General features: G+C 46.5%; 2 protein-coding genes across 2 annotated transcripts in view; one reads left to right on the top strand and one right to left on the bottom strand.

Annotated features, from left to right (window-relative positions):
- Window positions 1–14259, top strand: part of LOC142565934 (protein Skeletor, isoforms B/C-like) — a 325890-nt gene that overhangs the window by 154881 nt on the left and 156750 nt on the right. The window contains exons 6-7 of the mRNA XM_075676557.1: window positions 4067–4139; window positions 4194–4357. Coding sequence (XP_075532672.1) covers window positions 4067–4139; window positions 4194–4357 — 237 coding nt within the window. The remainder of the gene's footprint in view (window positions 1–4066; window positions 4140–4193; window positions 4358–14259) is intronic.
- On the bottom strand, window positions 8779–9495 carry LOC142566185 (uncharacterized). The gene has a single exon (XM_075677038.1). It carries the CDS (start codon window positions 9493–9495, stop codon window positions 8779–8781), a length of 717 nt encoding a protein of 238 aa, XP_075533153.1.

Raw genomic sequence — 14259 nt, 5'->3', positions numbered from 1 at the left:
AAGTCAGCATGTTCCCTTGGTTGAATAAACTCCAGTGTTGCCCTTATTCTGTTGGAGAGAATTTTGGTGAATATTTTAGATAATACTGGGAGTAAGCTAATGGGCATACACTTTTTCAATTCTTTAATGTCTCCCTCGATTAGTATAATGTTTGCATTCTTCCAGTTTCCTGGGACCCTTGCAGTCGATAGGCACTTCGTATACAGAGCCACCAGTTTTCCAAGCAGTATGTCTTTTCTGACTGACTCTGACTTCTCTGACTCTCTCCGAAGATGCAGCGGCGGCGTAGAGGTAGACCATCCGCCTCGCCTGCAAGAGGACCGTGGTTCGAATCCCGGTGCCGCGCAATTTTCCTCCGGATTAAAAAAGGAATCCGTGTGTTGATAAAATTGCATAAACAGGCCAGGAGTGTGGCCTGATCCTGGTGACGAGAACCGGTAACGCACTTCCTCACCAGAGCAGGATTGGCCACCCTGGTGCAGTACTTGGCCACAACCTCCTATATGAACACAACAATCAAACCCCGGCCCTCAGTCCCCAGCAGCTGCGAAGCAACTGACCACGGCCGCGGTCAGACCTGCGACGTAGCAGAGGGTGCTAAGAATCGCTGGTTCCGGATAGGCCGCCATTGGAATCTGAACCTGCAACGTCTAACGCTAGAACGTTACCTAGTCAGGCGTGTCCAGCAGTGCTATTGGAGGAATTAGAGGGCAGTAAATGACATATAATAGGGCTCAATGAAGTGAGCAGGACGAAAGAAGCATATACAGTGATGAAAAGCGGGCACGTCCTGCGCTACCGGGGCTTAGCGGAGAGACGAGAACTAGGAGGAATCCGACTAGGAGCCGGATTCCTGATTAATAAGGATATAGCTGGTAACATACAGGAATGCAATAGCATTAACGAGAGGGTGGCAGGTCTTGTTGTGAAACAATAAGAGGTACAAATTGAAGGTCGTGCAGGCCTACGCCCCTACATCCAGTCCTGATGACCAAGAAGTCGAAAGCTCCTATGAAGACGTGGAATCGGCTATGGGTAAAGTGAAAACAAAATACACTATACTGATGGGCGACTTCAATGCCAGGGTAGGCAAGAAGCAGGCTGGAAACAAGTCAGTGGGGGAATATGCCATAGGCTCTAGGAATAGCAGGGGAGAGTTATTAGTAGAGTTTGCAGAACAGAATAATATACGGAGAATGAATACTTTCTTCCGCAAGCGAGATAGCCAAAAGTGGACGTGGAGGAACCCGAATGGCGAGACTAGAAATGAAATAGACTTCATACTCTGCGCTAACCCTGGCTTCAGACAAGATGTGGACATGCTCGTCAAGGTGCGCTGCAGTCACCGCAGGATCTTAAGAACTCGAATTAGCCTAGACTTGAGGCAGGAACGGAAGAAACTGGTACAATAAGAAGCCGATCAATGAGTTAGCGGTAAGAGGGAAAATAGCGCAATTGCGGATCAAGCTACAGAACAAGTATTCGGCTTTAACTAAGGAAGAGGACCTTAGTATTGAAGGAATGAACGACAATCTTACGGGCATCATTAAGGAGTGTGCAATAGAAGTCGGCGGTAACTCCGTTAGGATACGAGTAAGCTATCGCAGGAGACGAAAGATCTGATCAAGAAACGCCAATGTATGAAAGCCTCTAACCCTACAGCTAGAATAGAACTGGCAGAACTTTCTAAGCTAATCAACAAGCGTAAGACTGCGGACATCAGGAACTATAATATGGATAGAATTGAACAGGCTCTCAGGAGCAGAGGAAGCCTAAAAACAGGGAAGAAGAAACTAGGAATAGGCAAGAATCAGATGTGTGTGTTAAGAGACAAAGCCAGCAATATCGTTACTAATATGGATGAGATAGTTCAAGTGGCTGAGGAGTTCTATAGAGATTTATACAGTACCAGTGGCACCCACGACAATTGTGGAAGAGAGAATAGCCTAGAGGAATTCGAAATCCCACAGGTAACGCCAGAAGAAGTAAAGAAAGCCTTAGGAGCTATGCAAAGGGGGAAGGCAGCTGGGGAGGATCAGGTAACAGCAAATTTGTTGAAGGATGGTGGTCAGATTGTTCTAGAGAAACTGGCCACCCTGTATACGCAATGCCTCATAACCTCGAGCGTACCGGAATCTTGGAAAAACGCTAACATAATTCTAATCCATAAGAAAGGCGACGCCAAAGACTTGAAAAATTATAGACAGATCAGCTTACTGTCCGTTGCCTACAAAGTATTTACTAAGGTAATTGCAAACAGAATCAGGAACGCCTTAGACTTCCGTCAACCAAAGGACCAGGCAGGATTCCGTAAAGGCTACTCAACAATAGACCATATTCACACTATCAAACAGGTGATAGAAAAATGTGCGGAATATAACCAATCTTTATATATAGCTTTCATTGATTACGAGAAAGTGTTTGATTCAGTCGAAACATCAGCAGTCATGGAGGCATTACGGAATCAGGGTGTAGATGAGCCATATGTAAAAATACTGGAAGATATCTATAGCGGCTTCACAGCCACCGTACTCCTCCATAAAGAAAGCAACGAAATCCCAATAAACAAAACCGTCAGGCAGGGAGATACGATCTCTCCAATGCTATTCACAGCGTGTTTACAGGAGGTATTCAGAGACCTGGATTGGGAAGAATTAGTGATAAGAGTTAATCGAGAATACCTTACTAACTTGCAATTCGCTGATGATATTGTCTTGCTTAGTAACTCACGGGACCAACGGCAATGCATGCTCACTGACTTGGAGAGGCAAAGTAGAAGGGTGGGTATAAAAATCAATCTGCAGAAAACAATATAATGTTTAGCAGTCTCCGAAGAGAACAGCAGTTTACGATAGGTAGCGAGTCATTGGAAGTGGTAAGGTAATACATCTACTTAGGACAGGTAGTGACTGCGGATCCGGATCATGATACTGAAATAATCAGAAGAATAAGAATGGGATGTGGTGCGTTTGGCAGACATTCTGGGATTATGAACAGCAGGTTGCCATTATCCCTCAAGAGAAAAGTATATAACAGCTGTGCCTTACCAGTACTCACGTACGGGGCAGAAACCTGGAGGCTTGCGAAAAGGGTTCTACTTAAATTGAGGACGACGCAACGAGCTATGGAAAGAAGAATGTTAGGTGTAACATTAAGGGACAAGAAAGGAGTAGATTGCGTGAAGGAACAAACGCGAGTTAATGACATCTTAGTTAAAATCAAGAAAAAGAAATGGGCATGGGCAGGACATGTAATGAGAGGGAAGATGACCGATGGTCATTAAGGGTTACGGACTGGATTCTAAGTGAAGTGAAGCGTAGCAGGGGGCGGCAGAAATTTAGGTGGACGGATGAGATTAAGAAGTTTGCAGGGACAACATGGCCACAATTAGTACATGACCGGGGTAGTTGGAGAAGTATGGGAGAGGCCTTTGCGCTGCAGTGGGCGTAACCAGGCTGATGACGATGGTGATGATGTTTTCCCCATCTTTGATTAAACTGACTCTTATTCCATCTTCTCCTGCCGTTTTCTTTGTTTCATGTCTTGCAAGGCCCTTCTGACATCATCGCTAGTTATAGAAGGAGTTGCTCTATCCTGTTCTTTACTGTTTCTAATGACTTCATGGATCGGAGTAAACAGGCCTTGTGCTATCTATGTAGTGTTGGCTAATCGCGCTCCACTCTTTCTCTGTTTTTTTTTGTCGCGCATGCGCATGTGGTTACGCCAGAGGGGTTTTCGGCGTACAGACGAACGACAGACGGACGGACGAATCGGCTAGTCATATACAGTTTCGCTGTAGAAAGGAGAGATGACCCCCTGTGCCCCGATTTTATGTTGAATAAAAAAGAAAGGTGAGATGACCCCCTGTGCCCGACTTTATGTTGAATAAGAAAGAAAGGTGAGATGACCCCCTGTGCCCCGTTTTTATGTTGAATAAAATTCCGTGGTCAGTGCCGGATGTGTTCGTCGTCAAAATCCTCTGCACGTCCGTCATACGCTGTTGCAGGCTGGGCAAAGCTTCGCTTGTGCCGATTCCCATAGTGCGGTGTTTCTTTTCTGTGCGCAGATGCCCACTTCCTTGTAGGCAGGGGTGATGTGTCCGGCACCAACGGCATCGTCATTGCCAACGAAAAGCGCAGGTGAGTAGCAGCGTGCGTAGCTCGAACAGACCTTTGAGAGCAGCTTCTCGCTAGCTTCGACAAACTGGGCCGCTACTCCGGCGAGAACGTGACGCTGTCGCTGCGCCACGGAACGAGCTGGGACCAGTACGAGTGGCTGTCCGTCTACTGCACCAAGGCTTCCCAGGATTTTGCCCACATTCGGCTGCCAGACAAGCTCACCGTGCCAGTTGCCAAAGGTGAGATTCATCAAATCGACTGGAGAAAGGAATGCGCCATCAAGTCGTACACCAATTTTGTATTGCGGCAGATACCAACTGGCGCTAGCGCGACATTGCAGAGCGAAATGCGTGGCCGTGAAACATTATTAGCATGCGTCATCGACGCAGCGAGTAAAAAAAAATCTCGAGGCTTTTACATGCCAAAACCACGATATGATTATGAGGCCCACCATGGTACGGAACTGCTGAAGAGTTTGGACCATGCAACCACAATGCAAAGTACATAAGAAGCGCTGTTGCATTTAGCCCCCACCGAAATGCGGTCGCCGTGGCCTGACTTAATCTCGCGTCTCCGGGCTTATATAGCGCAACGCCGAAGCCATAACGCCACGCTGGCAGGTCGCGTGGTCCATCGCAGTCGTCGAAAATGCCTCCTTCACATCATAGAGTTAGTATGCTTACTGTAGAGGAAAACCTGGGTGAAGAAAGCGGCAACCGCGCGCGAAGACACCGCCATGTTGCTACGACTCATTTTAACGCGATATCGTTAAGAAGCTCGTGTCGCAGAAAAGCCGGTGTCGTCAGCGTCGGCGGCGTTGGCGGTGAGCAAAAGATGGCGGAAGGCAATTCATAAATAAAAACAACTTGCGAGATGGGCTAGGTGGAAATCAAACCAGGGTCTCTGGAGTGTGAGACGGAGACGCTACCTCTTAGCCACGACTCTTTTTTTTCGCTTTGTTACATGGAAAAGAAAACTGAAGGTGTATTACAAAGTGGACACAACTACACACCTAAAGCTCAGGCAAGCACACACATGCATCCATCAAGTGCGTCCAGTCTGGCGGAGGTTCCTGCGCAGCGTAGACACTTCTTACATAAGCAGCACTTTCGCGAAGGAAGGACTTTGTAGATCACGGGCTTTCGGCATGGCGGTCACACAGTCTACTTCTCCATAGGCTATGTAAACCAAGTACTATGAACATGTCATAGGGAGGACCAGCCGTAACTTTCAACGGCAGAAACCTAATTGTATATGGAGTCATGTCAGTGTCCCTTTTAAGCGTCCGTTGGAGAATATCCAAAAAAACAGCGTCCCTACAGTCTATGAAGCAGGGATCTATTGTTTCGCCACGTGGACAGAGCTGACAGTTTGTTGACCACGGCACAAAGCAACCCCTCGAATTCAACCAAGTTTTAACAGGGAGTGCTTCCGAATGTAATTTAAAGAAAAATGTTTTTACTCCAGGAGGTACACACATTTTTCCGACGCGCTTAAGTACGCCCTGATAAGGTCGGCTTAAATAAGGTGCACGATACAAAGGATCTGGGAAAATAGAGTCCACCAGTGCCGCAGAAATTGCTTTTCGACTCGCAGTGAACACGTACGCCAGGCTGAATCTAACTTTCAAGAAAATAAATGTGTCAACAACCTCCTTAAGAAAGCCCCAAGGAGCCTGTGGGACATCTTTGGCATTTGCTGACGCTACTATAGTAGGAATATAATGAACTAAACGGAGTTGCAACATTTCACTCAAAAATGGATGGTCATTGTCTCGAAAGAAAAACAGGCGTGAAACAATTTGCCTGACGAAGAGATGGACTAATCCTAGACCACCACGTTCAAGGGGGAGGAACAAATTGTCGCGCCGCATCGATTCACAACTCGAACTCCAAATAAATGTTGCAAATACGCGATGCAGTGCCTGAAGGCGAAGTCGTGAGCAGTGCAGTACATGGAGTACATACACAAGACGGGAAGCTAAGAAAACGTTACACACTTCAGCACAAAAGAACATTGACAAATTCCGCCCTCGCCATGAATTCACTTTACGTTGAATTTTGCCAACTTCTCCCGACCAATGAGCGTTGCTATTTCTATACTGTGAGAGAGGCACGCCTAACTAACGAAGATCTTCTTTCCATTGAATGCCTGCGTAATGTGATGGCATTGTGGCCCATAATCCAAACAAAAAACCCGAACTTTTTTCAAATTAACGCTTGCGCCAGAAGCCGCACAAAATTCCTCTGTAATTGCAAGAGCAGTCTTCACACTCTTTTTATCTGTACAAAAAAAGGCCACGTCGTCTGCATACGCAAGAACCCGAACCTCATTAGTCAGTAATTTAAACCCTTGGAAATTTTGTTCTTTAACAATGCTCATACAAAGTGGTTCTAAATACAAGCAGAACAGAAGCGGTGACAAAGGGCATCCTTGTCGTACTGATGATGCAAGCCTAATGGAATCGGAGAGAGAGCCATTCACTATCAGCCTCGTTGAACCATTAGCATAACATATCCTGACACCTCTAAGGAGCAGGGACCCGATATTTATATGCTCTAGTGCAGTAAACGGCAATGAGAGATTCATCCTGTCGAACGCCTTAGCCAGATCTAGCTGAACCATTGCCACCTGTCCAAACCCCTCAGCTACGCACTCTAGCACCGATCTCGCAACATGAATGTTCGTCTGAATGAGCGGCCCCTGATGCCACATGTTTGATGATCACCGACCACAGATCTTATTACAACTTGCAAACGGTTAGCTAATACCTTAGCAAAAATTTTATAATCAACATTCCATAAGCATATAGGCCGATATCCGTCAACTTTTTGCAATTTAGTCTCATCATCGCTTTTGGCTATAAGGACAGTGTGTCCTTCGTACATTGTGGCGGTTAGGTACCCGACTTCGAAGGCCTCACGGTACACCTGAAGTAATAATAATGGTGATAAGAGGGAACGAAAACACTGATAAAATTCGGCAGTAAGGCCATCCGGGCCGGGCGTCGTGCCCTCCGCTAACGAATCGATGCATGCAGTTACCTCATTAATATCAATGTTTTAATTTGTATAATCGTAATCGTCCTCATTTAACTGGGGCATCAACGATACAATTTTTTGGCAGCATCTGTATCCAATGGCTTATGGTCTCGAAATAGTTTTTGATAATGCTCGAAAAACGCTTTAGTTATTGGAGTAGGCTCATTAACAATGATTCCACCATACTCTATAGCTAGTATTTGCTTCGACAGCGCGTGTCGGCGTTCATCACCAAGGGCCCTACTGCAAGGCGGTTCTTCCAGGAAACGCTGCTCCCGCGCACGCACTAGTGCACTTCTGTATTTTTCTGCGTTCAAAATTTGTAACTCTGCCTTGACCTTATAAATATCATCAATATATTGACCCGGATGTAGGCATTCAAGCTCATGCAATTCACTCAGAGGTTTATACAATTCTTTGTAATTATTCTTTTTTTCAAAGGTCAATATTGATGATTCTTCGATAGCTATCATTTTAACTTCCTGTTTAAATAATTCCCATTCAGCAAAGAGTGGCAAGTCCTTGCGGCATGACACATCAGCTATACGCTCAGTGATACGATTTAAGAAACACTCACGCGAAAGTAATTGGTTATTAAACTTCCACAGCTCCCAGCACATACGCCGACTTTGACACCGACGGCTGCCAAACGATGCTGAGACTAGGCAATGGTCACTAAAGAATATAGGGTGCACAGTGTATCCATAAATAAGAGGTAGCGCGCTAAGTGAAACGTAAATTCGATCAAGCCTTGCATGCGAGGTACCCTGGAAGTGCGTATATCGACATCCCGCCTTTTCATTTTCCCCCAATGCCCACAAGCTGATAATCACATATCAGGCGTTGCAACGCATCACTACTTGGATCATGTCTCAGCTTCAGTGACGTATGATCTTGCACGTTACATACTCAATTAAAGTCTCCAAAGAGGACCAATGCACGATCAGTACAGAAATGATGTTCTAGAGATAAGAAGAAACACCCGCGTTCACGTAACTTGTTCGGAGCATAAACACACACAAATCTAAAGCGCATACCACTGATATCAATATCGCAACAGATTAGGCACCCTTCCCTATCTGTATAAAAATGTAGCAAATCACATGGTAAATGTTTTCTAACAACATACAGCCTGTGGAAACGCCTACTGCATGGCTGAGACAAACATTATAGTCAGATAGGAATGGAGATAGAGCTACTTCTGTGTTTTCGTCGGATTCAATCTTTGTTTCTTGGATAGCAGCAATATCTAATTTTCTATTGCGTAACAAATGAAGAAGCTGTACTTGCCGTCGCTTACTTCGTCAGCCACGGACATTTAAACTGCCAAAATGGAAGGGAAAAGCGCCCGCCATGATTACCTATGTAGGTGCAGCGTCTAAACGCTGCTCCAGAGGTGCACCACTCCCTTCACGATGAGGTGATGCACTATGGACCTTTTGGTGCACGTTAACACAAGCGACATCTGCAGGAGTAGGCGTTCCCCGGAGCGGTTTTGTCAACTTTGACACTTTGGGAACCCGAGCCTCCTTTCCCGACGGCGATGGAGTGTCAGATGGCGCTGGACGCTTCTTAGCGGCCTCGCACATCGATCCAGATTCCACTAACGGTGGGCGATCTTAAACTGTTGGCGATTCTGCCCATGACACAGTTGGTTCGTCGTCCGACGCCTTAGTCTCATCCTCGCTCGCAGGCTTCTGGCTGAGGCTAATGTCAGCCGATGACGGCTCAATCTGTTCTTGTCGATTAGTCTCAGGGAGTGTTTCTCCAGTTGCATCTACAACTTCGCTCACATCCATTAGATGATCGGTGATGGTATCATCCTCAGCTGGTCTATTTCCACGAAGCTTGTCAGCGTAGGTTCCGACGCATGCATCTGCAGGGTGACCGTAGCGGTGACAGGTACTGCACTGTGGTGTTCTACATTGTCGCCGGATATGCCCAACTCTGTTGCACCGGAGGCAAAGTGGTGGTCGGCCAGGTACCAAGATAAGGTACTGGTGGCCGTATATGCTCAACAGATGTGGCAGATTACTGGCAGAAACTCCATCTTTCAATGTGAACGCTGCGTCTCGATTAGTCATTTGCGAGCCCTCCATGCCGTCACACCGCCACATTTCTCTCGTGATGGACTGCACTGTGCCATATGGCTCTAGCGCTTCAACAATCCGTCTCTGTTCGAGGTGTGGGGGAAGCCAAAGAAGCTTCATCTTGATATTCTTGCATTCCGGGTCTATCACAAGGCACTTGAGGCCCTCCACCAACAACTCGCCTTTGTTGACAAGTTTCTGTTTCGCGATGCTGTTAACACATGTCACCAACCACAAATGGCTCATCTGGTATTGTCCAGCGCCGAGGATATCAGTTGCATTTAGCACTGAAAGGAGAGCATCGCGAAAGTCCGGGGCCCGGTACAGCCGCCCTGCCAGGTCAGCGTGCTGGAAAACTGAATTGAGAACGGTGTTGCCAGTCCGTAGACGAGGAAGAACGACTTTATAATTACCGGAATCAGTAGTTGACGGTGGGTGTGATCCTCGGCCGAGGGCCGATGCGCTGTTACCAGCGGAGCTCATCGCAAACGTGGCCGTTCTGACAAGCCTCTTCAAAGCGGGACAAAAGCGCCTCTAGTGAATGTGGTGTTGCCTTAGAAACGGGCCATAGGAAGTTATACTGTGGTGTATAACGTTAATTCATCATCATCAGCCTGGTTACGCCAAATGCAGGGCTAAGGTCTCTCCCATACTTCTCCAACTACCCCGGTCATGTACTAATTGTGGCCATGTTTTTCCTGCAAACTCTTTATCTCATCCGCCCACCTAACTCTCTGCCGTCCCCTGCTACGATTCCCTTCCCTTGGAATCCAGTCCCTAACGCTTAATGACCATCGGTTATCTTCCCTCCTCATTACATGTCCTGCCCATGCTCCCCCCCCCCCATTTCTTTTTCTTGATTTCAACTAAGATATCATTAACTCGCGTTTGTTCCCTCACCCAATCTGCTCTTTTCTTACCCCTGAACGTTACACCTATCATTCTTCTTGCCATAGCTCGTTGCGTCGACCTCAATTTAAGTGGAACCCTTTTCGTAAGCCTCCAGGTTTCTGCCCCGTACGTGAGTATTGGTAAGACACAGCTGTTGTACACTTTTCTCTTGAGGGATAATGGCAACCTGCTGTTCATGATCTGAGAATGCCTGCCAAACGCACCCCAGCCCATTCTTATTCTTCTGATTATTTCAGTTTCATGATCCGGATCTGCGGTCACTACCTGTCCTAAGTAGATGTATTCCCTTACCACTTCCAGTGCCCCGCTACCTATCGTAAACTGCTGTTCTCTTCCGACACTGTTAAAGGGACACTAAAGTGAAAAATCATTTCTTCTGCATCAGTAAATTACCGTCCTACAACATCAAAAACACCACTCTTACAACGATAAGACGTTTGGTAAGCCAGAAAAAGCGCAAGAACGAAATACGGGTGGCGACGCCTACTTAAGTTCCCGCACTTGGGGGTTGTGACGTCTAGGATTTTGATGGCATATTCTACGGCTTACTAATTATATATAGCGGTACAGGGTGACTACATTGTGTTCTAAGTGAACCAAATATTAAGCATGGCATGTTTCGAGAACCTTTATTCAGCGAACGCGGCCCAAATGCAAAAACATACTTTGGAATTCCTGACGTCACGCTGACGTACTGGCGCTGGGGTTTCGGCGCGAAGTTCTAATACTAATGTTCGGACCTTCATTTTCTCATCTAATAATCAAACTATTTTTTTTAAATCACTGCCTGCAGGGTTCTCAAACAATGCTTGAGTAGTCTAAACTGATTTATTGTTTCGCTTTAGTGTCCCTTTAAGCCTTACTTTCGTTTTCTGCAGATTAATTTTTAGACCCGCCCTCCTGCTTTGCCTCTCCCACTTCTTGGTTAATTATGAGCATGTAAATTACAGAAGCCGCAGTTAAACGCGTAGCGAAGTACGTTTCCGCTACATTTCTTCTGCGCTTAGCGCCCACGCAGAGCCCATCTTGCGGCAAACACAGAAGACCCCCTCTTTGCAATGTACGGCGCTGCCCCGGCAGGTGGCGCGCCACACTCCCGCGCGGCGCGGCTCCTCTTTCTGCTCACAGCGCGATTCCTAGGTGCAGCGTCCGATGCGGAACGCCTCTGACGTGATCGCTGCGCCGTAGCGCGTCTGGTGGGAAAGCGTCTCCTACGATGTGCGCCGTGCTCCTGGCGAGGAGTCCTGCGTCGGCGTGGCGCTCCCAAGCGAGATAGAGGACGATCCCATCGAGGCGTCAGCCCCATGATCGCGTCCGCCTTCATGGCGCGTCGCGGCCCGGCTGTCCGTGCCGATCACGACGTTTGGCTCACGTAGATCGTTTCTGCCTCCGAGACACCGAGTTCTTTGGTTCGTTCCGCTTGCTCAGGCGCACGTTTCGTCTTTGTGTGACTCAAGAGCATGCCGAGCGAATGAGTGGGCGGTGCGAACGGGTTGCGATAACGCTGCCGCGTTCCACTCTTGAAGGCGAAGCTTAAGGGTCCTCCAATTTTTTAGGGCTAACAATGTTCAAAATAATATGCAAAACCCTCTGCGCCTGGTCGCCTGCACTGGGTAACAACATGGCGTCGCCCTCGAGTTTGACGATTTGAACGCATGGACGCTATGGGGGACCTTTTTGCTCATTTCGCTTAGATTTGGTCATACATTAACCGGCTCTGGTACCGGTGACGTTTAGCGCTCTTCTAGCCATGGCATTTAGGCCAGCGTTCTCTGAAATAGCCGTGCTTGTTACCGCGCCAACCTCTAGTGGAGTCCCATGTCGTGTTAATATGGGTCTTTCGAACTAGTCGGCTATGACCCAAGTGGTAACTTGTCGAACCAAGGCATTAATCCATGAGTCATGAACGCGACAGTTTTTAGTGGGCCCACATGTGTCACCCCTTATGCTACGAAATGAGTTGTGTTCGAGGGAAAGGCATGGTGATGTTTATTGGCATCCCCCTTCAAAACGGGGCGGCGACATACAGTCACCTAGCCTGGGTGATAACCAGGTTTTACTAAATCTATTGTAGTCTAGCATCCTGCCTACTCACCTGGATCATTTTTTATTCATTAAGATCTCTGTATCCGTATTGCAAAATTGCCTATGTCTGTCACAGATCCAATCTCTTCCCCGCTTTTTTTCCGACGAATACTCTAAACGACTCTTGTATATCTCGACCACTGACCACTTACAGCTTCCATCCGCTTTGAGTCTCAGCGCCTCTGGAAGGTGGACCTTCTTTACGGGTCTTGCTTGGAAAATATCAAGGCATTCCATTACGATAGGCTCTGTCGTTTCCAGACATTTTGCTACAGCACACACGTGCCTCATCCTGTTAGAAGTTTTGGCTCTGGTATGTTTCTGTACTGAGGCGGCCATCTAGGGTCTCAAATAGCACGGGACTACCCTTTGTGTTATACATAACAGATGGTTTCCCCTGTTTTCTTCCTTACCGCGTTTGAAAATCTACATGCACTTTTTTGTTTCCATCTATTGCATATCCATTTTTCCTCCTGTTTCTCTCCGTTTCCTTAGATGACTCCGAGTTCTCTATTTACGCTTTCAATTACCGTGCACCTGGTCGCCAGTTTTCCTGTCCCGTTATCCCTCCATTCTGCGTACACGCTTTTGAGGTACACATGTTTTTTGCACTTCAGCTGCACATTTGTTTTCTCCACGTTTCGATGTCTTTCTTCAAAATTAACCTTCTTCTGCGCTTCTCTGCTTTTAAAAGCAGCAGACGGTCAGGAGCACCACCTTTGTCAGGCGGGAACCGCTTGTGCCGTTTACAATGAATTTTCTTTTGAACGTCACTGTAGCTTTGCAGATTCCATGCAAATATTTTACTCCTAAATGAAAGCATTTTCTACCACAAAATAATTGAAATCAACGAGATAATAAATAACGCGGTCTGTTTTCAGCTAGTGCCAGGAGTTGCAGATAACTCCGAAGGCACCCAAGTCTTCAATGTTCCAGAAACGAATAAATGACTCCAATTACGGTATGAATGCCATGACAATAATTCGGGTTTTTTAGTCTAAATATCTCGGCTTACTCTTGTCTCAGATGGGAAAGTCATGTTAAGTGCAAGGGCCGCAACGTCTCTTCTTTTTGAGCCTTTGTCTTGCGCCACCGGACTCAAAGCTGATGTTGGACTCCTGCTGCCAATATTGCTTGGTACTGTTTCACCGAAAACGTTTAACCAGGATAGAATGGCTGCAGAGCAAGTAAACAAGGCTTACCTTTAAAGGGACACTAAAGTAAAACAATAAATCAGTTTAGGCTTAAAAAGCTTTGTTTGAGAACTCTGCAGGCGGTCATTTCAATATAATAGTTTGAATATTAGATGAAAAAAATGAAGCTCAAAGTATCAGTATTTCAAGTTCGCACCGAAACCCCGACGCCGTTACGTCAGTGTGACGTCAGGGTTTCCAAGGTATGTTTTCGTATTTGGGCCGACTTGGCACAGTAAAGGTTCCCCAAACTTGCCATGTTTAATATTTGGTTCCTTCAGAATGCAACGCAGTCAATCGCTACCGCTAAATAAATAAGTAGGCCCGAGAAGGTGCCATCAAAGTCCATGACGTCAAAGCGACCCGGCGCGAGAACTTCAAGGAGGCTTCGCCACCTGTATTTCGCTTTTTTCTTGCTTGCCAAGCGTCTTGTCGTGGTTGGTGTTTTTGTAGAAGGGTAATTTAATAATGCAAAAGAAGTCATTTTTCTCTTTAGTGTCCCTTTAAACATACAAGCTGATTAACCAAATAATTTGCTGAAGAAAACTGGTACGCGCAAAATTGAGCTAAACTAGCGCGACTGCAAATTTCTTCTAATTCATTCATGGCGAAACAAACATTATTACATTGAGGTATTTTGTTTCTTATGCAATCGGTACAATGTCAACACGTCACAGACGCTACCAAACACTTTGCAAGTGAATGCACGGACAACTTTCTTTTTAAAAGGGCGAAGCAATGAATTGGGGGCGAAAGCAACGTGTTAGTATGCTGTAGACTTGCAGCTGCAGTGGCAGTACAAATTAAGTAAATGTAAGCT

Source organism: Dermacentor variabilis, unplaced genomic scaffold (assembly GCF_050947875.1).
Source record: "Dermacentor variabilis isolate Ectoservices unplaced genomic scaffold, ASM5094787v1 scaffold_12, whole genome shotgun sequence".
Lineage (NCBI taxonomy): Eukaryota > Metazoa > Arthropoda > Arachnida > Ixodida > Ixodidae > Dermacentor > Dermacentor variabilis.
This window is presented reverse-complemented; position numbering and strand designations above follow the sequence as displayed.

What these genes read in the sequence shown, in the direction of transcription:
- LOC142566185 (XM_075677038.1), bottom strand. Translation starts at nt 9,495, where the DNA reads ATGAGCCATTTGTGGTTGGTGACATGTGTTAACAGCATCGCGAAACAG.